Source organism: Phoxinus phoxinus (assembly GCF_949152265.1).
Source record: "Phoxinus phoxinus genome assembly, chromosome: 23".
In the NCBI taxonomy this organism is placed as follows: domain Eukaryota; kingdom Metazoa; phylum Chordata; class Actinopteri; order Cypriniformes; family Leuciscidae; genus Phoxinus; species Phoxinus phoxinus.
Window position 1 is genome coordinate 10,064,453 of NC_136898.1, and position 24,222 is coordinate 10,088,674.

General features: G+C 37.4%; 1 protein-coding gene across 2 annotated transcripts in view; it reads left to right on the forward strand.

The window, feature by feature from the left end:
* Positions 1-24,222, forward strand: part of uvrag (UV radiation resistance associated gene) — a 100,944-nt gene that overhangs the window by 27,676 nt on the left and 49,046 nt on the right. For both annotated transcript variants that reach the window (XM_079600345.1, XM_079600344.1), the window contains exons 8-12: positions 2,996-3,122; positions 10,649-10,733; positions 12,944-13,031; positions 13,489-13,549; positions 16,658-16,823. In XM_079600345.1, coding sequence (XP_079456471.1) covers positions 2,996-3,122; positions 10,649-10,733; positions 12,944-13,031; positions 13,489-13,549; positions 16,658-16,823 — 527 coding nt within the window. The remainder of the gene's footprint in view (positions 1-2,995; positions 3,123-10,648; positions 10,734-12,943; positions 13,032-13,488; positions 13,550-16,657; positions 16,824-24,222) is intronic.

Genomic DNA, 24,222 nt, shown 5'->3' on the forward strand with positions numbered 1-24,222 from the left:
AAACAGCAGTGTTGTCACTTCTCACTGGCCTCAGGTCAGTTTGGAGCCTATTAGGGCACTTCAAGCGATCAATCAGCCCACGCACGTTCGCTACACTGTACCGGTTATTGCTACGCTAATTGAATTATTCAGAACTTTCTTATTACTGGCAATTAAAGCTGAATGGGATTTTTCGTGTGTGAGAGGATGTGAGGTACATGCCTTGAAGGTTTGTGGCTTTTAGTCCGTGTGTTTTGCTTTAAAGCTAATTTATATGTTAGTGTACACCTACAATTTTGGACTTTTGTTTTTGTTTTTGAGCTAGAATTTATTTATTTATTAATTCATTTCTTATGTATTATTTGTTACCTATTATTTTACTTATTTACATGCTTATTTACTTATTATTTATTAAATGTACTTTAATTACATTTTCAGCTGATTTTTGTTGTTTTTATATTGTTATGAGATTTATTTGTTTTATTTTTTACTTTTATTTTTTATGATTTTTTTTTATTTGTTATTATTTAACAGTTGATAGTTCATATTTTTTTTTTACCATTATAGGATTAATTGAGCATGTTCAATTCTGCCTATTTTTACATTTAGATGACCTTTGCTCTCACGTGATGTCACTTAAAATTATCTCTAAAAACGTATTAATTTAATAACATATTAAATGTAATCTTAAATTTCAAAACATTTTATTTTTTTACTTAATGTATAAAACTTGTAATTTATGGTTTCAATTAAATTCACTTGTAGCATTTTGTATTATTAATATTATTTTATTAGTAATATTATTATTATACACAAACTAGTATACGGTAACATTTTGATATCAAATTATGTGAAAATAATGATTGACTTATTGACTATCAGTATCAATATACAGTATGTATCCCTACTTTTTTCTAGGTAAAAAAAAAATACATAATTTGTAGCATGCATGTGCACATTTTTGAAGCGTTAGCTATGTGTGAAACATCATATTTTGTCGTGCCAGTGGCGTAGATAGTAAACACGCAAGCTCTTGGTCTTTTCTCGCCGTATAAGGGCTCAAGCTATCTGAAGGTTGAGGTGCTGTCTTCTATATCTCTGTGATTGACACTTCCTCAGCTGCCAAGTGCAAGAATACAAGATCCTGAGATGTTACCTACAGTAGATCCTGCAGATTTCATTGCTATATGACTTCCACTCAATTTCCCCAACACCCTGTGCTGTGGATTCATGTTTCTTACATCTCTGTTTATAGAGACATCACATCTATGTCCGTTCTGTAAGTTTTGCTGCATTCATAATGAATATGTTTGTTGTTTATTCTGGATATGTCTCTAACGGACGCTGGGAGGCCATGAGGATCAAACATTAGAGATGCTTCTCCATCCTGCTCTACATTAACCTCAGCAGTTCTGGTTATGATAGGGATCACCACCACCAATCACTTTAAAGACATGGTGAACTTTCTCTGCTTGTTATCTCTTCTCCTTCGCTCTCTTTCTTCTCCTATCTATTCTCTATCCCACTTTCACTCTCGTCAGATCACTGTTTCTCATTAGTGCGCTTGGCTCGCTAACAGTCCCGAAAGCTGCAGGGCTGTAGATGTAGATTAGATAGATCTGCTGTGGACTCATCTGTGTGCTGGGTGCTGGAGAATCTGAGGGAAGATCCGGCACTGATGTCTGCTGAAATCAGCTTAAAAAAATCATATCTTACTGTTTTATTACATTCATGTGAATGTTTCTGGCTTGCGCTCGCTTCCCAAAGCGTTTTACAGGGCAACATATATAAATTGTTTTTGAAAGAAGTCTCTTGCTCACCAAGGCTGCATTTATTTGATCAAATATAGTAATATTGCGAAATATAATTATTATACTTTAAAGTAGCTGTTTTAATGGTTGTGTCATTTTTGTGGAAACTGTAAAACGTTCTTTTACAGTATACTTGCAGTATAAGTGCAAAAAATAGCATTTATTTGCAATATGATCTTTTATAACGGTACAAATGTTTTTACTCTCACTATAGATCTCCTTATTGAATAAAAGCAATTTCTTAAAACAAAAAACTTACTGACCCCAAACTTTTGAATGCTTACATAAAAAATGCATTGCATTTATAGTAGAATAAGCTAGGGTTGTCTGTACCAACATTTCAGTAGTTGGTACTAATACCAGTAACATTTAGCAGTTCTCTGTACCAATTTCGGTACCAGAGCAAAAAACTGTTAAATTAAGTACTTTAAAAAACGTTTTAAAAAAACTACTTACGGTAATTAAAAAAAAATTTTGTCTCATCCGTTGGTTTTCACTGTCAGTCATCGCAGTTTCAGATTCAGTCTAGCCTTTAAACACAGGTGTCAATCCAGAAACGTTGCAGTGTACTTAGCAGCATGAAAAGCTAATCTTGTATTCAGATTGTGAATGGGTAATAAACAGAAAGCAAGAGAAGAGCCCTAACATCTAAATTGTACAATTAATCACTTATTTGTTTACACTTTGTTGGTTATAAAGAAAGGATTCACGAGTGCGCGGCTCGCGCTGACCAAAACAAAACGTTGTGTGTTTTCAATGGTGCTTTGCAGATTCTGATTTACTCACTAGCACCTCTGCCTTCGGGATTGGCTACAATGCTCATTGCTTGTAAAAACACATTGTAAATAGGAACCTATGACACTCGTGGAGCACTCAAACAAACACAAAAGAGAGCTTTTTGAATGCAGCCTCTATCAGTGGGTACTCGATATACCCGATACTCTGTACTAGCGGTTCTGCAGAAATACTAGTACCGTTAACTGTTTTTCTTTTTAGTACCAACTAGAATAACCAATTTTTCTACATGCTTCATGTGAATGTGGATGAAGTCCTGTGATATTTACCTTCAGAACAGGCCATTCAAATGCCTGACCAGTTGTTAAACGTCCTTTTCTGAATAATTGAGCTACCCAATGAAGTTGGTTTGGGCATAGAATTGAGGAAAATGGAAAAGTTTTTATACTTCTTGTTGTTTCTTTCCGCAGAAGAAGGAGAGGGAGTGTATGCAGCTACATATCGGGATTCTGAGGTGTGAGTTGGAGAGACAGAGGAAGGCGTTGACGAGAGAAATGGACTTGATGCAGAAAGAGAGAGCACAGCTTGTAAAGAAAGGTAACCAAATTCACTGATGAGAAATACACGGTCCCACTTTGGTCAAAAAAACATCACCATATGTATTCAAAATATATTCTTTCTTCCTCTATACTGTTACACACCAGTGGTTCACATCCCCACACATCTGCAATCAGGCAGCATTCTCTTCCAAAACTGTGACTGTCAGACTGAATGTGTTGTGAAACTCTTCTTGTTTTTCACTGATGTAACTTCATGCGTGTTCCAGTACTTTGGAGGACCGTATAGAGTTCCATCTGCTAAAATGTATTTTCACGTTTAAAACGGCGGCTCCACATTCTCATGTAAATATATGTCCGTGCCTTGAATTGAGCAAGGCAGTTGTTTTACGTCTAAACAGCATTCATACAAAAAGTTATTTTCCTGTCCTCATTTAAAGTAAAGAAAACAACAAAATTGCAGCCAATAAGAACACATTTGGCATGTAGTGATATATTCGATTGTTACTTGATTTCTGCACCTTCCGACCAAAAAACATCTGACGTATAAAAACACAAATGACAATGCTAGCATTTGTTTTGCAGGTAAGCGAATAGCAATACAGATCTTTTGCCATGTTTTACACCCCTGTCTCAGCAAACGTTTCCCAAACCAAAAGATCTTGTTATCATGTTATTTAGGAATTTGGATTGTTGTTCACCATTAATTGTGTAGTTCGCTCTGTTTTTGACACATTCATCTTGCACATGCATCTTTGTGGAATCAGAGTGGTGAATTTCCATGTTGGGAATCCAACTTAAAGTTGGCATTCCTCTGCACTTCTTTAAGAAGTTGGAAATTCCATTTCGGAAACTATTGGAATTTCTCTTTCAGAACTCTTTAGATTTTAATTTTGTAACATTTTTGTTAGTCATATTTTGTCCTCAAAATTAAATTATTATAATGGCAGATCCTCTTGTAGGAAAAGGGCACTTCTGCGGTTTTGGCCTGTCAAGACCACCGCCACCCCTGTTTGTTGTGATTTAGTGGTCTCATTATTCTTTTATGTTACTTTACACTGCTTCCATCAAAGATCCAGACTGTGCAGGCGGACATTGAACATTCAGTTTATTCAACGCTTAAGTTCCTCACCGCCCCATTCGTCACCGCCTCCTGCCATTCATGTTTGATTTCTGAATCCTGCTCTTTTTATTTGCCAAATGTTGTGCATGGGACGGGAGGTGCGAAGAGGTGAGTTTGATTGATGTGGTGGCTGGTGTTTGGCTAGAGGGTTGGGCTGCACACCGTGGGTTCATAAAGAATACATATACGCACACTTGCACAACCGTAATGATTGAGTGGCCTGGCACTTGCCATCCCATAATGCATTGTGTTCATGACCTCCTAGTGTGTAGAAACAAACAACGGATTTGGGGTTCAGGGAAAGGTCTGTTCTAGATGGATGACGTCTACCCAACAGCCTCTGCCAAGAGGAGCCTGTCCCGACTGGAGCCGAAGGGAGCGGCCCATTCACATTCATGCATTGGAGAATACTTTTTAAGAGCTGAAGAAATGTTTTATTTGAACTAGAGTAAGAGGAAAGGATGATGGCACACGGCTTGACCTCCTGCTTCATTCATTCATTGATTTATTGGTCTTCTTTCTTTCTTTCTTTCTTTCTTTCTTTCTTTCTTTCTTTCTTTCTTTCTTTCTTTCTTTCTTTCTTTCTTTCTTTCTCACTCACCACTTACATATTACACAATATAAATTTGGTAAGTAAATTGGTAAAGAATTCAATGCAAAAAAGATTAAACAAATTACAGAAGAAAAATGCATGCACCTTACCATTTTTTTAAAAACTATTATAGTATTTATTAATATTTAGATTTTTTATGTGAGTTTTAAGTGAGTTTTAGTAATGTGCTTTTACTATTTTATTTGTATTAAAAAAATTAAGATCTTTATATATATATATATTTTAATAAATTATAACTTAATTTATTATTCATTTCTGGTTTTAGTTTTAGTCATTTTAGTACTATAGCTTAAACGTACATATTTCAGTTAGTTGCCATGGCAACATTATTATTTTTTTTAGTTTACATTTTTCATCTTATATTTAATTTTATTTCAATTACTGAAAATTACTTTTAATAGTTCTAATTTTAGTTAACACTTGGATGACCTTAATATTGCATTACAAATTAAATATTGTATATTTGTGCAAACTATGCTTGTTTTTGAACTATGACATGTTTTTGAAATTATATCTTATGCACTTTTTTGGTGTGTGTGAGTTTTTTCTATTTATTGTTAACAGATAATTTAATAATATATAATGTTTTAGATTTCTTTGTGAACATCTTTTCAGTAAAAGATGTTCCAAGGGTTATTATTAGTAAGGAAAAGGGAGAAAGGCGCTCTCTTCTAGGAGAGAGATGAGAAAAACTACAGATTCCAACTTTTTTTCTTTCCCGTCATGTCCCTCTCAGTTAATTCCTGCCTTTCCCATTCCCGCTAACAAATCCCCCACACTTAAATTTCATTTAAACACTAATGGTCCTTTAAAGGAACACTTCACCTCTGGAAAGATGAATGTGTATTTAAAATGGGTCATTTATGTAGAAGAAATGTGAAATTATTTTTGAATTTGGAGCCTTCTAGACTGAGAAAAGCCAGAAAATGTATTTTTGGCTTATGGGGATGAAAGACAACAACTCCCAGAATGCACTTGCTTCGCTGCCCTAGGAGGCCACGCCTACCGGTAAGAGATCGCAGTAAACAACAAGGCTATGCTACTAGTGAGTCTCCGTGAGTCTGCCCAGTATTTTGATGTCGCCCAAATGTCCAGGATTCGGCTTTTGCGTTCTTCAGTCGCCATTCCTCATGTTTACTGTGACGAGCAGGAACGAGACTGACGGCCGCGGAGAACGATGCGAGCCCGGTGGCGTGATTACTGATGAGTGGCGCCGGCGCCTGTGAGACGCACCGGTCTCGTATCTCTCACGGAGGAGCGGGAATTTTCCTAGCAATGTTAAAACGCACATCAAACGATCACTTGTTTAGCGTTAATGTAAACACTACATTCAGATTCACCAATCGGAATGAATTCAGTTAGATTGAAACAAAAGCTGTGCATGTAAACTATGAATGCGACTGCAGAAAGCAAAAGCCGAATCCTGGACATTTTGGACGATCTCGACGGCCGGACATGTACGGGAAAAAGAGGATGGTCACCGCTACTACTCAGCTTTCTCCACAGAACAAGAGCCTGTTAGCTTAGCTTCCAAATAAAGAATGGCTGACACTATATGTACATTCTGTGAGTGAGATCCCTCTATGGGCGGGTTGAAAACATGCGGAACAGCGCCTTCTACTGGATAAATGATGAGCTAGTGTTTGTAGTCTTACCCTTATTCAAAGAAATTTGACTTCCTGCTTTTTATGACGCAAATTGACGATTTTTGCGTCATAAAAAGCAGGAAGTGGAACACTTAAATCCTTATTTCTCCCATCTCAGGGGAAAATAAGGGAATAAACCATGACCATTCGAAAATGTGACTGGGTTTCTAAAGATACAAAGTCTAATGCAAATGGGTGAAGTGTTCCTTTAAGCTATTGTCAGTCAGCGCTTATTTGCTGTGATACTAACCGGGCCAGCACTCCGTGAAACAGCATGAAAGCCTCCTTCCAAAACTACCGTAGTTTATCCCACTTACAAAGGGAGATTGCCAGAAATTGCACAAAATGACTTAAGTGTAACCACGTCTCATCTCTGTTTAATGTACAATGCTGCAGTCATGCGCTCTCGGACTCCCCTGCCGGTTCTGGTCACTGAGCGCTTCCTCGTTTCCATTGAAGCACAGAATAAAGCTTTGCAGGGTCAAACCTCCTGTCACCGTTTCCCTCGCTCTAATTTCTCATCACGTCCGTGCACATGTTGTAAATTATGCTCATAAAAGCCATTTGACGTTGTTATGATCGGTAGTTGCGCTCTGGACCGTGGGCCCGTAAACGTCAGATGCGGAGGGACTCCACAAACGAAGGGGAAAATGTAAAGTGCTACAGAAAAAAAAGTGTTACAGAGTGAGTGGACACACTTTTACTAGTCCTTTTGGTCATTAGAACACGAAACACCTGCTGGCTTCACCATGTTTCCTGTGGTTTAGCTTTCATGGCAGTTATTGCCAATGCCATGATGTCTCTATCATTGGCGGGCAAAAAAAAAAAAGCTTTGTCAATGAATAATTCCATCTGTAATCTTCATGACAAAGATTAACTGTGTCTCTGGAACATAAAATATAGTGTGACTATGTCAGTGTATTGTTTTTTACTTACAATGGAAGTCAATCACTATATTTCCATCCACCTATATGTATGTCAATTTTGGGATATTGCAAAATGTGCATAAAAAACAAATGCACTCAGTTGAGGCAGATCTTTTTTTTTTATCCCATTAGGAAGACATGCGCATAAACTGAATATGTTTACCGAATAAATCCCGCGATGTGCAACAAAAAAAACACTTTTCCTCAAGAGATCATGTGATTAGAAAAAAAAATCTCACAGCATCTCAGATGTTGTTTTGGTCATTCTGAAATGCCTGAACAGTGAACACAAGATGACATAACAGTGTTTATTGCATTTTGTCAAGTAATTTATGAAGCTACAAAAAAAGATTGCAGCAACTTCCATTTTTCTTAAAGATGTTTTGCGCCAATTTCCCAGGAAGTGACAATTTTGTTCTCTTGAAAACATGGAAGGGAAACTTTGCTTTATTCAGATTTTTTTGGGGTCAATTCCAGGGTTGTTTTGATCCCCGTTAACATTGTATGGATAAAGACAACTGAAACTTGCATCAAAATGTCTTCATGGGTTCCACAGCGGGAATGAGGGTGAGTGAATGATGACAGAATTTATATAACTGGGTGAACTATTCCTTTAACCTCTGCTTTCTCCCGAGCAAACGCAGATGACTTCCTGCCAGTAGTCTTTAGGAAAGGTGTGGGCGGCGAAGAGGAGGCCTTAACCTGGTGCTGACAACTCTGATGGTCGAGAGAGGCGATATTACTAAAGCAGAGTGTGTCATAGGGGATCATTTAAAGAGAACAAAAGCATTTAGACCTTTCAGTTTTTTTTTCCTCTGCCTCTGGCTCTCTTTTTCTTTTTCCTGCCGTCTTATCCTAATGAGAGGTTCAAGGCCTTGCATATGGGACCGCTTTTCTCCAGCGACAATGATCTCTCTTTCAATTTCCCTGGTTCACACCTCCAATGTCTTCAGAAAGACAGCACCAGGACCCAGGATGTCCCGCCATGCATTGCTTTAGGACAGAAAGATCCCACAGAGCTGTAAAAGAGAAGAGAATGTGAGGCATATTATAAAGCAGACACTCTCTGTTTTTACAAGTGCGGGTCAGAACAAAAGAGCTTTGCCTTTTTTTCTTTTTTTTTTACCAGACAGTCTGCTTTGATTTTCTCTTTCCACTCTCATCTTCCCTCATCTTCTTATTTTATGTAAGTGAAGTGGAAAAGAACAGACAAGAATCAACTCTTTAAAGGAATAGTTCACCCAAAAATGAAAATTGTCTTCGCTTACTCTCCCTTATGACATTCCGATCCCCTGTGACTTTCTTCTGTGGAAAAAAAAATGGTATTTTAATTATTTTTTTCATGCTCTTCCATACAATGTCAATTTTGTTTTTAATGTTTTTGAAACTTCTCATGGTCACCAAGGCTGCATTTATTTGATAGCAAAACATTAATATTGTGAAATATTATAAAAATGTTTTTTTTTATCTTTTCAAATATAATTTATTGCTGTGATGTTAAAGCTGATTTTTCAGCATCATTACGCCAGTCTTTAGTGTCACATGATCCTTCAGAAATCATTCTAATAAAAAAATATATAAATATATATACAAAAACATATTTTTGTGTAAACCATGATGCTTTTTTTCAAGATTCTTAGCTAAATAGAAATTTCAAAAGAACAATGTATTTGAAACGGAAATCTTTTGAAACATCGTAAATGTCCTTACATTCACTTTTGATTCATTTAATGTGTGTCCTTTCTGAAAAGTATTAATCTTTCTGATCCCAAACTTTTAAATGCTAGTTCTTGTATATTTATATGTATATGTATGTATGATTTGGTCTTATAGGGACCTGAGGCACACCACACCACTGCCTATCCTCCTTTTGATCCATCTATAGAGAGAATTTAAAATCTCCTCCTCTCTTTATTTCTCACTCATTGATCTCTCTTTCTTTCTGTCTCGATCTCCATTTTCCCTCTTCTGTGAATATTGTGTCTGAAATAATGAACCACAACAGTATTGCAAAGAAGTGGGCCTGACACTTGCATTCCACAGCAACTCATACTTGCGCGCACACACTCCTGGCTGATGCTTTGATGACATGGGGGTGGTGTGGCCATGCAGGCCGGGTTGGAAAATGTCTTTTGAACACCATCAGCAAAACCCTTAGATCCAGTAAATCTGGGCAGTGTGTCTTTCCAGCAATTCAGATGGAGATTTACTGTTCTGTTTTCCTTGAATGTACGCAAACATACTGGAGTTCTGCACAGAGCGGCAGTTAGAGACAATATTATTTTGTACATTTGAAATTTAGAGGTTTTAATATGCTTTTTTTTTTTTTTTGAGCTCTGTTTCAGGGTGTGTTGAACTTTGGGCACTTTTATGTGCCAGAAGGTTGATTTTTATTAGAATTAACAGATGATCCTTTTCATTATATTTAGGTCACATTATCATTATTTGTTTAACCTTATACCAGACCCAGGCATTCAATCTTAAAATATGCTAAATAATGAAAATATCAATTTGAAATGTAACATTTTAAATTAATTTGAAATGAACAGAAACCATTTAAATTTTTTGTGAAAATTATTTCTTCCAATTTGTACACAAATTTACCTCAGTAACGGAATCGTTTCCACCACAGCCAACAATTTTGCTCCCAATAATGTTTTAACAAAATTTCGTATACTTGATTAGTGTACCATGATTGAAATGAAATGGGAAAAATCGAATGGATGTAATATAATTTATTTGTAAATGTTTTATTTTATTTTGATATTTTAATACAAGTTCACGAGGTCTGAGTTCTCAAAAGAACATCCATAAATGTGCTCAAGTTCAATCACAACACGAAGTATTTCAGATCGTGAAATTGCAGGATTTCATCATTTAAACCTGTCAGACTTTTTGTAATCTAAGCGTGTCCTATCCTGCTCCCGGGAATCGTTATCCAAATTTCATGTTGGGAGTGTTTTTGATTATATGGTCTCGTCTTTTTATTATAATTCTGAGCAGTTATATTTATGTAAAAAAAAAAAAAACCCTACAAGCATTTTTTTGAATCTCAATTAGTTTTATGTTGCCTGTAGAGGAAATGTTTTTATAATGATGAAAGACTCCGTTTTATGACAGCACAATTTAATAGACTGCTATCAAAATGAGACACTCCTACCCACCTGTGCAAACACACACGAGCCTACCTGTTCATTCACCTCATTCCCATCTTTCCTCTCTTTTATTCTCTCCACCTGTCTGTGTTCTTCTCCTTAGAGGAGGCGTCGTCTACCGAGCACCAGGGTCTGGAGTCTGAACGCACGTCTTTGACGGAGTTGCAGAAGGAATGCACTGCCAAAAGGTGAGTGATTGTCAACCTGCAATTATCCGTCCCTCTCTTTTCTCGTTTTCATCCCTCGTTCTCTACCCTCGAGTCCAGTGGTCTCACATCTGTCAGACATTACCGTGATGGGCCGCAGAACTGGGCGCTCCTTCATTCTGTCGGTTTTTCCGAGCGCTTTGGGAGATTATACGGTCAACTCAAGCAGACTGAGGGCATGCTGGATATATTTGTGTTTTCCCACCCACTCAAATTGCATAGTGTGACAATAAGCAGATTATGTTGTGCCAACCCTAATGGGTTTGACACGACCCAAAGGGTCACACACAGTGGCCTGACCTCTGAAATAATGCATTTGTATGTCTGGTGGTGTTCATCTGCCTCTTGTTTGAAGCAGAGTTGTCAGGTCTCGGGTAATACTGCCGTAAACATTGCTATTTATTTTGTATTTTTGCCTTTTTTTATAGATTGCAGCATTCAATAGAGGGGAAACGGAATTATGGAATGATATAATCCAGTTCAAATCTTTCAACCCAGTTTATATATTATTTATATATTCATAAATCACACTGTTCGTTCATTTGACCATAGGAGAACTGGCTGAGCCTGGTTTCTCCCAAGGTTTTTTTTCCCCATTTCTGTCACTATGGAGTTTGTGTCCCTCCTGGCCACTGTCGCCTATGGCTTTCTTAGTCTGGGTTTAGTAATATTATTGATTTGACTGCACAGACACTATTGGATGGGAACAAAACTTGATCTGAATTGAGCAGGATGATGACCACTGTTTTCTGCAGAGTTGCTTTATAACTGAATCAATTGAATTGAATCAACATTGAACTGACTTCTAAGTGGATTGAACACTTCATAATTTATCTTTACACAGTTACTGAACTGAACTGATTGAATAACGGCGCTATATCAATATTTATTATAAAATATAAGTACGATTTTAATTCATCCCTTTTACAGTACTATCACTACAGCCATACACATTCAGACAGATGTCTCTGGGCGTTGATTCGCACCTCATGCTTTTTAGGCACATCGGATACCCACTTCCAGTAAAGACAGATCAAGTTATGTTCACAGTTTAACAGTGGTTGTTTTGACCAGATTTTGGGTGGTGTAGAGCAGGCCTGGTGGACCCACATGGAAGCTATAGTCCAGTACGGAAGGTATATCCTTCATACCTCATCATTATTTCCTTCCTGCCTCCTTCTCATGACTGTAAATGAATACCACATTATCCTCCTATCATTACTCTTCATCTTTCTCCTCAAGTCATAGAACCAGTAGCTGAAAGCTGAACATGAAAAGTAAACATTTTTTCAACCCCTTGCACCTCACCTAGACAGGTCTTGGTTTAGCTGTGCCCGTCCTGAGGTAATGGTGTGTCCCTTACTTGACAGATGTGTTCTGATTAGGGGTGGTTGTACCAGTGGAGGATGGGGTCAGAGTGGAGGAAGTTCATTGTAATTTGGCAGTTATGATAATTGAGTAGCTCTTACCATTACTAGAGAGATGATTCAGAGCATCATTAGTGAACTTCCTGAAGCCAATATAAACATTGCAATTCATTCTTCTTCTCTTTCCTCTTCTTGTTCTTTTTCTCTTTCGTCTCTATGTCATTGTGACTCCCTGTTGTTTCCTGTCTTGCAACTTTCTTTTGCTGGTTATACAGTGGCCCCAAAAAGTATTAAGTACATTTTGACACTAAAATCATACTTAAAATGTGCGAATTTCATTTTATTCGATAAATTTAAATATCAAACCAAGTGACATCGGCACACAAATGTCACCAGAGCTTGATTTTTGTAGACATTTTTTCCCAGTAACTTTTAACCAAATGGTCTGAATTTTATTTGTTTTCAGTGGATATATGAACACAGGTTTCTTAGTATATTATATGTACAGTACATATGTATTCATTTTATATAATGATATAATAATAATAATAACAACAGCAGCAACAATTATTATTATTACTATTATTATTAAGTTTATAATAATAATAATATAACCAATAATAATGTATTAAATAATATCAATGTAGATAAATAAATAAATAAGATTATTTATGTATTATATAATATACGAGTAAATAAAAATAAAGATTAATAATTTATTATTATATTGTTATTTTACTGATTATAGAAATAATATATGTCTGTTTACACTTGATTTCAATATGGAGTGAAAGATCTTGAAGTTGTGTGTTTGTTCTTCAACAGAGAGCTGTTTCTGAAGTCTAACGCCCAGCTCACCTTCCGCTGTCGTCAGCTTATATCAGAGCTTTCCTACATTTATCCCATTGATGTGGTGAGTGTTTAACTCCACACGCAAACACTGTCACACTCAAACACACTCAACAAAAACACTCATAATGCAACTTCCCGTCTTTCTCATGTTGTGCTGATAGCTGGAGCGTGTGGCATGCTGGGAATATTAGAGGTCCGGGTCTTTGCGGACTGGCTTTCCGTTACTGTCTTTTAACCATTTTGGTTTTGGTTTCTCACCATTTCAGGATGACCTAGAACTACTGTTCAGTGTGTACGCTGCCTGGTACCCACAGAGTCCCGCTGCCAGTCTAATCAGTTTACAAAATAAAGCCACTGAAAATGAGCAGAAAACCACATTCAGACCAAACTATCCTCTGCCAAGCTTTTTCAGTCTGAAGGATTTTCAGTATGAAGGATTTGATTTATCGGCTGCTCATGCTGTTCCAGAATGCTGTGCTCACAACCGCTTTTCTGCTGTTTTCTTTTTCTGTTTGCAGAACAATCAGAACGATTATGTGATTTGTGGTGTTAAACTGCCCAATTCTGAAGACTTTCAAGGTAAGTTTTGATTTGGCAATTAAATATACCTGAGAAACATTTGAATTAGGTATCCTGAGTTGTGACAAACTGATTTACTAATTAACCAATTAATTGGGCTATATTTTTTCTTTTTTTTCTTTTATATTTTTTAGTGTTCGCTCTTCACTTGAGTATAAAAATCGTAAAACAGCTCGATAAAGCTCACATTTTCCGTTCTCAAATATATTAAGTGAATTTTGAATAATGTTATTAAACCCCTAACATTAATTAGAAAACTTGGTTTCTAAAGTTTTATATTCCCAAGCATTTAGACTTTTGATTTGGTGGATGATAAAATTAGCTCAGAATTGTTGTTCGGTTCACTTAGTTCTTTCAGTCTGGATTGAGAAAGAAAATTATACATTTAGTCCTGGTTCACTTACTGTAGCAGTCACACTGTCATTCTTAACAACCAAACCTAAAGATGCAGTACACCGCCAGATACCCGCAATTTTTAGACAGAACTAAAGTACATATGATGGTATTTCTACCAGCTGAGAATTTTTGAGGAGCTTACAAAATGTGTAAAGGGGTCTAAACAGTGCCAGGAATTCCTCCGTTGCAGACAAACAAAGATCTTTTTCCGCTTCCGCCACTTGTACCAAACTGTAATGGCCAACGTAGATCCTAAGACTAGAAAAGCCTTTTTACGGTCGCATCTTGTGACATTACATTCTGTTTTTGGTTCATTTTGATGTCTTTGGACTGTGTTACGTTCATATTTCAGTCTAACTGCACCACAGTTTGTTTCGAAGTGGACTGGGCCCCATCTTTTCAGGGGTCTCGGTCCGCTTCTTTGGTGTGCCCCAGTTCAGCGTTCACACATATTCAAATGAACCGCACTGAAAGAGCAATCACACCAGGATTCGTTTTAAACGAACCAAACCTGCCAAGTGTGAACACACCCTTACATCGGAGGAGGAAACTGAGCCAAGCTGATTAATCAGTTTATATTTGGCCATTTTGAAATGATGATCGTTTCCGCTTGGTCAATTAACATAGTGTTAACTGTCCAAAATGTACTGATAAGCACATATCAGTAATTTCAGAGTGAATTTAAAGAAACTTTAAATTAATTTTAGGGGTTTAAATGTCTTATTTGATGTCATTAAATTGTATAACAGTATATCATGCATTACAAAAGTCAGAAATATTTGTCAGATTTCTTTGCATTGTCAACTCTGGTCCACTGTCATTCTCTGAATTAAATCAGTTCAGAATCAGATGCAGTGAATCTAGACTCATCTGGCGTGGAGCTCTTGAATCCCCAGTCAGTTCTGCTTCACTGGCTGTAATTCTCTCGATTTCTGGGTTTCTTCAGTCTGGCTGTGGATCACAGGCTCCAGGCCATCAATCAATCATCCTCCTCTGTTCTGATCAATGAAGCCCTGTGTCCATGGAACCCTTCAACTTGTGGTTAAGAGTGAGCTCACCCTAGTCAGTTATTCACACAGTGAGAACCGTGGTCGGACCTTCTGACTTCTCGCATTATATGAGAGAAAAGGATTTTATTAGCGCATTTATCTCCCAGTTCCCTATAGTTAGGCATTTGGGGTTTTTAATAAGGAGAATGAATTGTGTGTGATGGGTACAAGTGATGTCCTTTGTTGTGCTGGCTGTGGGGAGAGTTATTCATCTCATTTCCCATGTGTCCTTTAGGCAGCACTGTATGTGTCGCAGAGAATCAGGTTTGGCTTTTTTCAGGCAAGGGAGGCATGACTTCAAAAGAACAGAGGTTAATGGAAGCCAGGTTGAACCGCGCACGCAACAAAACGCATTTTCACATACATGCATATGCAGTCCTTCGCATATGTGGCTATTGCTTGCCAGTTTTCTCATTCATGCATTTTGAAAGCACAAAATGACAACTCAAATGCATGTGTAACTTATTTCTTATACAAAACAAGTCTCACACAGCATTCCATAAGTGATATGGCCTGTGTCCACAGCGCATTGTTTTCATCTGCAAATGCGTGGCTGTTCTAGCCTGGAAACTTTCTGTAAGCTGAAATGTAGTGAGTACAATGGAGCATGTGTAGTTTAAGGGGTGTTCTGGGAAATGTAGTTTGGATGCATGTTTATGATGAAGCAGAAGTGTGTGTGTGTGTGTGTGTGTGTTAGAAAAAAAGCCTTTTTGCATTTTTTTCATAACACGTAATTAGTAGTTGACCTGTTGTCCTTTCAGTTGCTTAGCAACTAAATATTTTTTGCTTGGCATTTGGGCTTTTTATTTGAATTGGCTAGAAATGCCCCAAAAGGTTGCTGTTCAGACTGAAATGGGGCCATCAGAGTGATTTAGATTGCATATAATTATTTAGGAAATGCACACGTTGGAGTGTGATTATACACATTTAAAGACAGAACACTAACATTAAGCCGATCCTTGTTTTCAGAGTAGCTTTTTGCCTCTGGTGATGCCTTTGACCCTATCAGGAAAGGGCATCGCTGAGGTGAACTGAACTTTTGCATGGTATTAGGTTATTATGCGGCTCCCTATAACTCAAGGGCCCTAAGGAGACAAAATGAATGGCCTTCATCAGCTTCCATCAACTTAACAAATGGCCTCTGATTTACAACTTCGGATTGGAGTGAATTAACTTCAATTATTGTGACTCATCCTTTAAACCAGAATGTACCGGTACAACTTTTGACCTCAACTGAAATGAAGGTTGTAGCACTGTATAAAAGAATAAAGAACCATTTTTCGATTGCTAATATTTTTTGCAATGTGACATTTATTTAATGCTCTCTTAAACAAATTCAAAATTGTATTATATTAATTATTAGACATTATTAGATGCCAATGTTATTACACTATTTAGTTTAATATTCAGAATTGAAATTGTTTGTTGTAGTGAATTAATGTTTTGTTTTGAATATTTGATTATATATAAAAGCTATAGTAATGCATATGAGTGGGAAATCTTCAATAAAATATTGAATTCCTTTTTTGATTCTGGTTAATTATGACTGGCCGGTGGCTTATTTTATGAGATTCACTCGTTTACTGTCTTCTTTGAGTTTTATTTGCACTTCATTTTACATTCTTTCAAATTGACATATTTTTTTCTGTGTTTTCCACTGCAGCAAAGGATGATGGGAGTATTGCAGTGGCTCTGGGTTACACGGCACACCTGGTGCTGATGATGTCGTGCTTCCTGCAGATTCCGCTCAGGTATCCAGTCATCCACAAGGGTTCCCGTTCCACCATCAAAGACACCATCACCGACAAACTCACAGAGAAGGAGCGAGAGTAAGAATGTTTTTTGTGATTCTTTGTGTTGTATTGCTCACTGGTTATCTGGACTATGTTTTTCACAAGTCTGTAAATCTTTTTTTCCCCCTACTTTTTATTAACAGTATTACACAGAAAAGCATAAAAAACAAACCAATTGATTTATCTTATGCATTACACTCTAAAGACTTTCTTCCCTTAATACAGAGGGATATTTATGCATCTTTTTGCACCTGCGGTTTATGGATGTGTGTAATTTGTACACCTGTCTTGTTCGATATGTGTGTTCAGGGGTGGTTTAAGGCCCTTCTTGAATTAAACGCTACTTAAGCGCCACAGGATTCTGGCTTTCATGTGCCAGCCCTGTCCCCCTGAGCCCCTTGCCTCCCTTTCATCCATTCCTCTTTAAGTCTATTTTCTTTCATCTTTTTCTCTCATCCTCCTTCTCTGTAGATTTACAGTCTGTTGCAGCATGGGAGATAAATAACATCCTCGAAAGAGGGTCTCTTGCTTGCTTAAGTTTTTGTATAATATATGTGGGTATCTTACTAATTGACACATTTTGTCTAAGTGGCAGAAGTGCTCCACTTATGGGAATTGAAATAGATTTATAGCTTTTTTTGAAAATCTTTTGTATAATTTTTTTTGTTTGTATTTTAGTTGTTTGGACAGACTTACGTTTATTCATTATACAAAGAGGGCAGGAAGCGTTAGGGATTTTTTTAGGGCTGCAATAACGATTATTTTGATAATCAATTAATATATTGATTATTATTTTCGATTAGTCAATTGATCCACCGATTATTTTCTAATAAATAATAAACGTAACTTCTGCCATTTCATCTTTTCAACATTTTATTCAAACATTTTCTCATACTTACTTAACAAATAAAACATTTCCAACATGAAAAATTAAGTGCCAAGAATTCAAAGTCATCTATCAGTGTGATGCGTCCTAGAATTGTAGGAAACAAGACTCAAACTTGTGTTGTCTGAATGAGCACCACAACTTACCGTGTTGGCACCTACCACTAGGCCATGGCTTTGACTTTTTTTCTTCTTCTTGTAATGACTACATCATGACATTTTCACTAACCCATGAGTCATAGGTGCATTGTTGTTATTTGGAGATAGCAATATGATTGTAAAGTTCATTCTATTCCTCCAAGTCTGTTGGTAAACAGTTTTACTATTGATATCCATCTTAAGTCCATGTTTATAACTCTAGCGGCTAGAGTAACATTTCATCATCTAATTAGATTTTTACGCAACTTTTGAAACCACCACCGTGAATGCAGTCTTGTCCTCCTAATCTTCATAGTTTCATGTTTAATTGCATCCTAAGGGTGTGATGTGTCCATACCGTGTCTTAAGATACTTGTAATTTGACTTTTTGTGTGCATGCTATGCTGTGTTTGCCATGGAGACGGATACATACTCTTCAGGCTTGGCCTGTGGGGTCCGAAGACCCTGGCATTTTAATGCCAGAATGTGTGGGCACTGCTATTATGGCGCCGGCTACCCTGTTGAAATTATTGTTTTTCTATGTTTTGGTGCCGTAACTAAGCATGAGCGATCCAAGAAGCGAGGCTGCTGGTGTGTGCTGATTACATGTCTGTGGTGCACATGCCCAGAGAGGTATCGCATTCCTGCATTCCGCACATGGCGAAAAGCCCCTTAATGAAACTCGCAATAAAATTGGATTGTTATAATCAGATGGGCCCCCTTTTGAGTGACGGGTCGAGATGCCTTTCTCTGCTTTTGATGTAGGATTAATGGCTGATTTCAACAGCTTATAAATGAGGAGGAAGATGATGAAGAGGTGAGAGAGAGGGGGGCAGAAAGAATAATCGGGATTGTGCCAGCTCTTCTCCTCCTCCCCTCTTCTACTCGCGCTGAAGCTGCACACACGTACTCGGAAATGACTCATGAAACACAATAATTGCATGACTTGATTGAACTTTCATTTTTAATTTTGATTTGCTACGATGGCATTTGGCAGACATTTCCCCAAATTTATTTATCCAAATGTTACTTGCATTGCATATTTAAAAAAAAAGTTTATGCACTCCCTGGAAACCTAACCCATGATGTTGTCATTTTAAGCGCCATGCTGTATTGTTTGTGCTACAGGAACCTTGCGATCTGATTGGGACACTTTTGAAAAACAGGTGATACAACACAATGACATAAACATTGAGACGCAATGTACCACCAAAGATATCTAATAATAATAAAGTTTGGTGTTAGAAAGATTTAAAGAAATACTTTTATTCAGCAAGGATGCATTAAATAAAAAAACTAATTTGACTGTCAAGACATTTATAATGTTACAAAAGATTTCTCTTTTAATAAACAATGTTCTTTTGACCTTTGTTCGTCAAAGAATCCTGTAAGAAATGCATCACAGTTTCCACAAAAAAAAACATTAAAGCTGCACAACTGTTTTTAACATTGATTATTATAAGAAATGTTTCTTGAGCAGCAAATCAGCATATTAGAATGATTTCATGTGGATCATGTGACACTGAAGACTGGAGTCATGATTCTGAAATGTCAGCTTTGCCATCATAGGAATCAAAAATTTTTTTACATGTACTATTTGAAAAACACTTACTTTAAACTGTAATACTATTTAACAACATTACTGTGTTTACTGCATTATTGATCTTTAGATTTTTTTTTTTTAAATGCATCCTTTTTTCACAAACATTAATACAATCTTTCCTTCCCCAGACAAAGGGACAATATCTTTAGAAACATTTTATTTATTTATTTTATAAATATATCTATATATCTGCAATTTAGCATTTTTTGTAGTTGTAGCTTAAACTACACATCATTTTATAATAAATGCAACTAAAAGCTTGCTACAGTTTTGAAAGCAGCTCAACTTTTAGGCTACTAAAAATGTAGTTAAAGGAATAGTTGACCCCCAAAACAAGCATTCTGTCATAATTTATGTAACCTCACGTTGTTGAAAACCTGTATGACGTTTCTTTCAAAATATTTCCTGTGTTCGATGGATGTATTAAAGACATTCAGGTTTGGAATGACATGAGGGTGATTTAAATGATTCCTGAATTTTCATTTCTGGGTGAACTATCCCTTTAAACCAATAGCGTCACTACTTTTAGTTAGCTAGAACCTCGACTCTGCTACATAGACCAAATATTTAAAAAGAGCCCAAAATAGCATCTGATTTATCTGTCAAGTCCTCCAGAAGTAGAAATGACCACATCCCTTTAGCTGCGGCTGGCTCAGATTAGGCCTTGCACATTTCCCATTTTCAGTTATGTCTAGCGCACACGTCCCCCACAAAGCTTTCCGATTTGTTGCGTTCAACATTGATGTAAAGATCTCTAAATGTTCTGTGATTTTCAGCCACATGAATGTAACACAATAGTCCGTCTTTCTGCGGAGCGCCAGTGAAGTAGAAGCTTTAACAAAGTTCACAGACAGTACATTCGTCCGCCCACCTCCCCTTTCTGCCAGTCACAGCGACTCCCTGGAGACAGCGCTGTTATGAAAGTCAAACAACAATCAGGACACACTCTTCCTGACCCTTAGAATGTGTGTTTGTGAATGTACGCTTGTTTGTGTGAGGGCCGGCCAGCACACGGCCATTAGCAGCAGCTGAGCAGGGGGTGAAGCCACTCAGCTGTTTAAACTGCCCCATGTATGTGTGTTTGCAGATGAATCAGGTGCCGTTGAGAAGATGAAGGTCTAACCCTTCAGAAGTCGGACTCCAAAGCTCATTTAGGTATGAGTTACAAGGAGAAGGAGAACAGAGGGACCTATGTGGCCCTCGTAATTAACTCCGCACGAGCCAGGCCTGCACCAGATCCTATTATCCCCACTCCTACCTTGACCCTGTGACCTCCACACACCATAACTTACAGCAATATGAGCTGTAATCAGCCCCAAAGTGTCATTGTTTAACATTGTGTCAGCTTTACACTTGACAAATGCTTTTTAAATCATCTTCTCTATCTCTATCATGGCCTGTTGGGTCTGGCATTCATATGTCTATCTCTCTGTCGTAGCAGGGTCTTGGGTTTGTATAGTGTGTATTCTCTGAGCTGCAGTCTAGGCAGCTCATTAATCTCGTCCAGTTTAGGAAGAAGCACCGGAGGTCCTCATAACTGCGCTTACTGAATGACATTTCTTTGTAGCCTGTGCTCTACAGCCAAACAGTGCGAATCAAGCTGTCATTGTTTAGCTCTAAGACGTAGGTAGTCATGGAAATCAAACAAAAGTAATGGAAATAGCTCAGCTCAACAAAGTTTTTTTTTCTTCCCAAATCCAACTGAAAATGTAAATTTTAATGACGTCTGCAGTCTCAAAATGATTCAACCTCCTGAATAGAATACCTCACAACAGGCCTGATGCAACTGATCAAGGGTTTCATTACTTGCACCAGGTGTGCTTAAGCTAGAACACATGAAATATCTGAACTGGCTTGGTTTGTTGAGTGTCACGTTTGACTGCATTTTAGAAATAGGCCTATGTCAGAAGAATGGTCCAAAAAATGAATAGAAGAGATCATCGCCTTTCACAAACAAGGAACAGGGTACAAAAATATAGCGAAGGCACTAAATGTTAGTAGAGACACTGTTGGAAGCATAGTTTGGAAGTTCAAAATTAAAGGAACAGTGGGACAAAGGAACACTACCTAGACGGGGCAGAAGAAGGAAGCTATCAACGGCTACAAGCAGATTTCTGAGAGGGCAGGTTCAGAAACCCTTGAGTGACTGCAAAAGATCTGCAGCAAGACTTGGTGACACAGGTACTGAGGTTTCAGCTTGCACAGTAAGGCACGTACTAAACGCATGCCAGAACTACACGACGTACACCACTACTGACCTAAAAGTGGCTCCAATTTGCTCAAAATCATATAAATATGACACCGAAGTTTTGGGATTCTGTTCTGTGGAGCGATGAAACAAAACTGGAACTTTTCGGCCCTGTGGATCAGCGGCATATATGAAGGAAGACGAATGAAGCATATGCTGAAAAGAATACTCTGTCTACAGTTAAGCATGGTTGTGGCTCGGTGATGCTCTGGGGCCGTTTTGCATCCTCTGGCACTGGAAACCTGCTGCGTGTGGAAGGCAAGATGGATTGCTTTTTATCAGGAAATCCTTGGAGAAAACATGAATTTGAAAATTTGAAAACAAACTGAATTTGGGTGTCATTGGACCTTCCAACAGGACAATGATCCCAAGCATACATCAAACTCGACCAGGGCTTGGTTGCAGAAGAAGTCCTGAAAGATTCTACAGTGGCCATCACAGTCACCTGACTTGAACCCCATAGAAAATCTCTGGTGGGATTTGAAGAAGGCGGTTGCAGCAAGCAAACCCTAGAATATTACTGAACTGGAGCCCATTGCTCATGAGGAATGGGCTAAGATTCATCAGAAACGCTGCCAGAAGCTGGTGTCTGTTTATACATCTCGTTTTCAGCAGGTCATAATAGCAAAAGGGTGTTCTACTAAGTACTAAAGATGCTTGCCATGAAGGGGATCAATAATTTTCAGACTGCAGAAGTCTTTATAATTTGCATTTTCAGTTGAATTTGGGGAAACAACTTGAAACATTTGTTGTGTTGAGCTATTTTAATTTCTTTTGTTTGATTTGTTCATCGCAAACAGCTGAAAGTCTGTACTTTTTGCCAATAAACCTGATTTACAATGGGGGATTACAACTATATATATATATATATATATATATATATATATATATATATATATATATATATATATATATATATCAATTTTGAATACTGAATACTGAAGATTTCTTCTTCTTGTCAGGGTCAAACCTATAGCCTTTTGGTTACCAGATCACATTTCTTGCTAGTGTGCATAATGGTACCATTACTGTTCCCACAATCTGTACATCATCTTACTTGACCTTCATTCAGCCGCCTCCTAGGTGTCAGTGAGGTGGCCCACAAGCTGGAACAACCTCTGACCTCACCTCCCTCACATTGTTTAGGGCTTCATCCGATCACCCAGCGTGTGTATATACAGATCGAAATGATGTGTCCATCCCAGGCCAAGATTTACCCATCTGATGATAAAGCTGTCAGGACAGTAATTATGAATAAAGATGAGTGAAGTGTGAGTATTTTGGTGATAATCACTAGTCATTTGTCACTGAAGCACAATCAAAGAGCCAAAAATCTTCCCTAAGCAGATGAACTTGACCTTTGATGAATCATGGAGTTTGTTAGCTGGACTCAAATTAAGAATTATTGTGTAATTTTCCATAACCAGTCACTGTTGACCTGTTTCTGTAGGACTAGGCCATAATAAATGAGATGTTGGAGAGATGTTATTGAGAATGTGACTTGTGTTTTTATGCGTTCACTTACTGAAATGATAATGTTATCTTCAGAGCTTTACAGTTGATATCAACATTCTTGAATTTCCAGCCTACTGTGTACATAAATTGAGATCTAGAATTGTCAGGCCAAATTCCCAGTGTCATAACTGTGAAGCATTTGGAGATCTTGTTTTTCTTTACTGTTACTTTTTGAAATGATAATGGCTCTGTGAGCTAGTGAGCTAGTGAGCTGAATAGCTATATGTTAGGGTGTCTCATGTGCTCCAAACGCAAATGTTGTTCATATTGTAAGCAGCTAAATAATGCTTCCTAATTTTCGACTAATTTTATAGCAGCATCACATTTATCCTTTACAGATAATTATCACTGCAAGTGTGAGGAAAAGTTATTTTTATTAAAGATTATGGGCAGATACATAAAAAAAAAAAATCATGTGCACGAATAAATAATTTATAAATGATTTTGGCTATGAATGATGCTTCCTATGTAGACAGTAGGTGGAGAGGCAGCTACAGCCAGTATTTTCTTGTCATTTTTCCCCCCACCAGTATATGGTTACATAGCACTGGATGCCTTATTAGCTGTAATTGTGTAACTCAGTGTTAGGCCACATTCCAATGTCACATTCTGAGTCATTTCCGTGTTTATTTTATTTTACAGGTACTTAAATTGTAAAGGGCTTATCCATTAAACCGGAACATTCACTGTAATATTGACCCACCAGTCTCGTAAAATGAAATCTGACGAATCCCCATTCGGCCATAAAACCATAATTTTTGACACAACGTTCTTTGCCTCTTGTTAAAGCTTTTTCCCTTACTAGTTTTACTTATTTAGCCAAAATTCTGATCTAAAATGACTTAAAATGCACTAATTGGATGGACAGAAATGGGATCTCAATAAATTTCCGGATCCAAGGTCAGGTCTACATGGTATTGAAGGCGTAAACTTAAGGTTAGCAGCTCTGACCATTACACCACAACCCTTCCAAATTTTCTTTCATTGCTTTTTTCTGCTTTTCTTTCTCTATCTCACTGGGAGACAATTGCTCTAATATGCAGTTT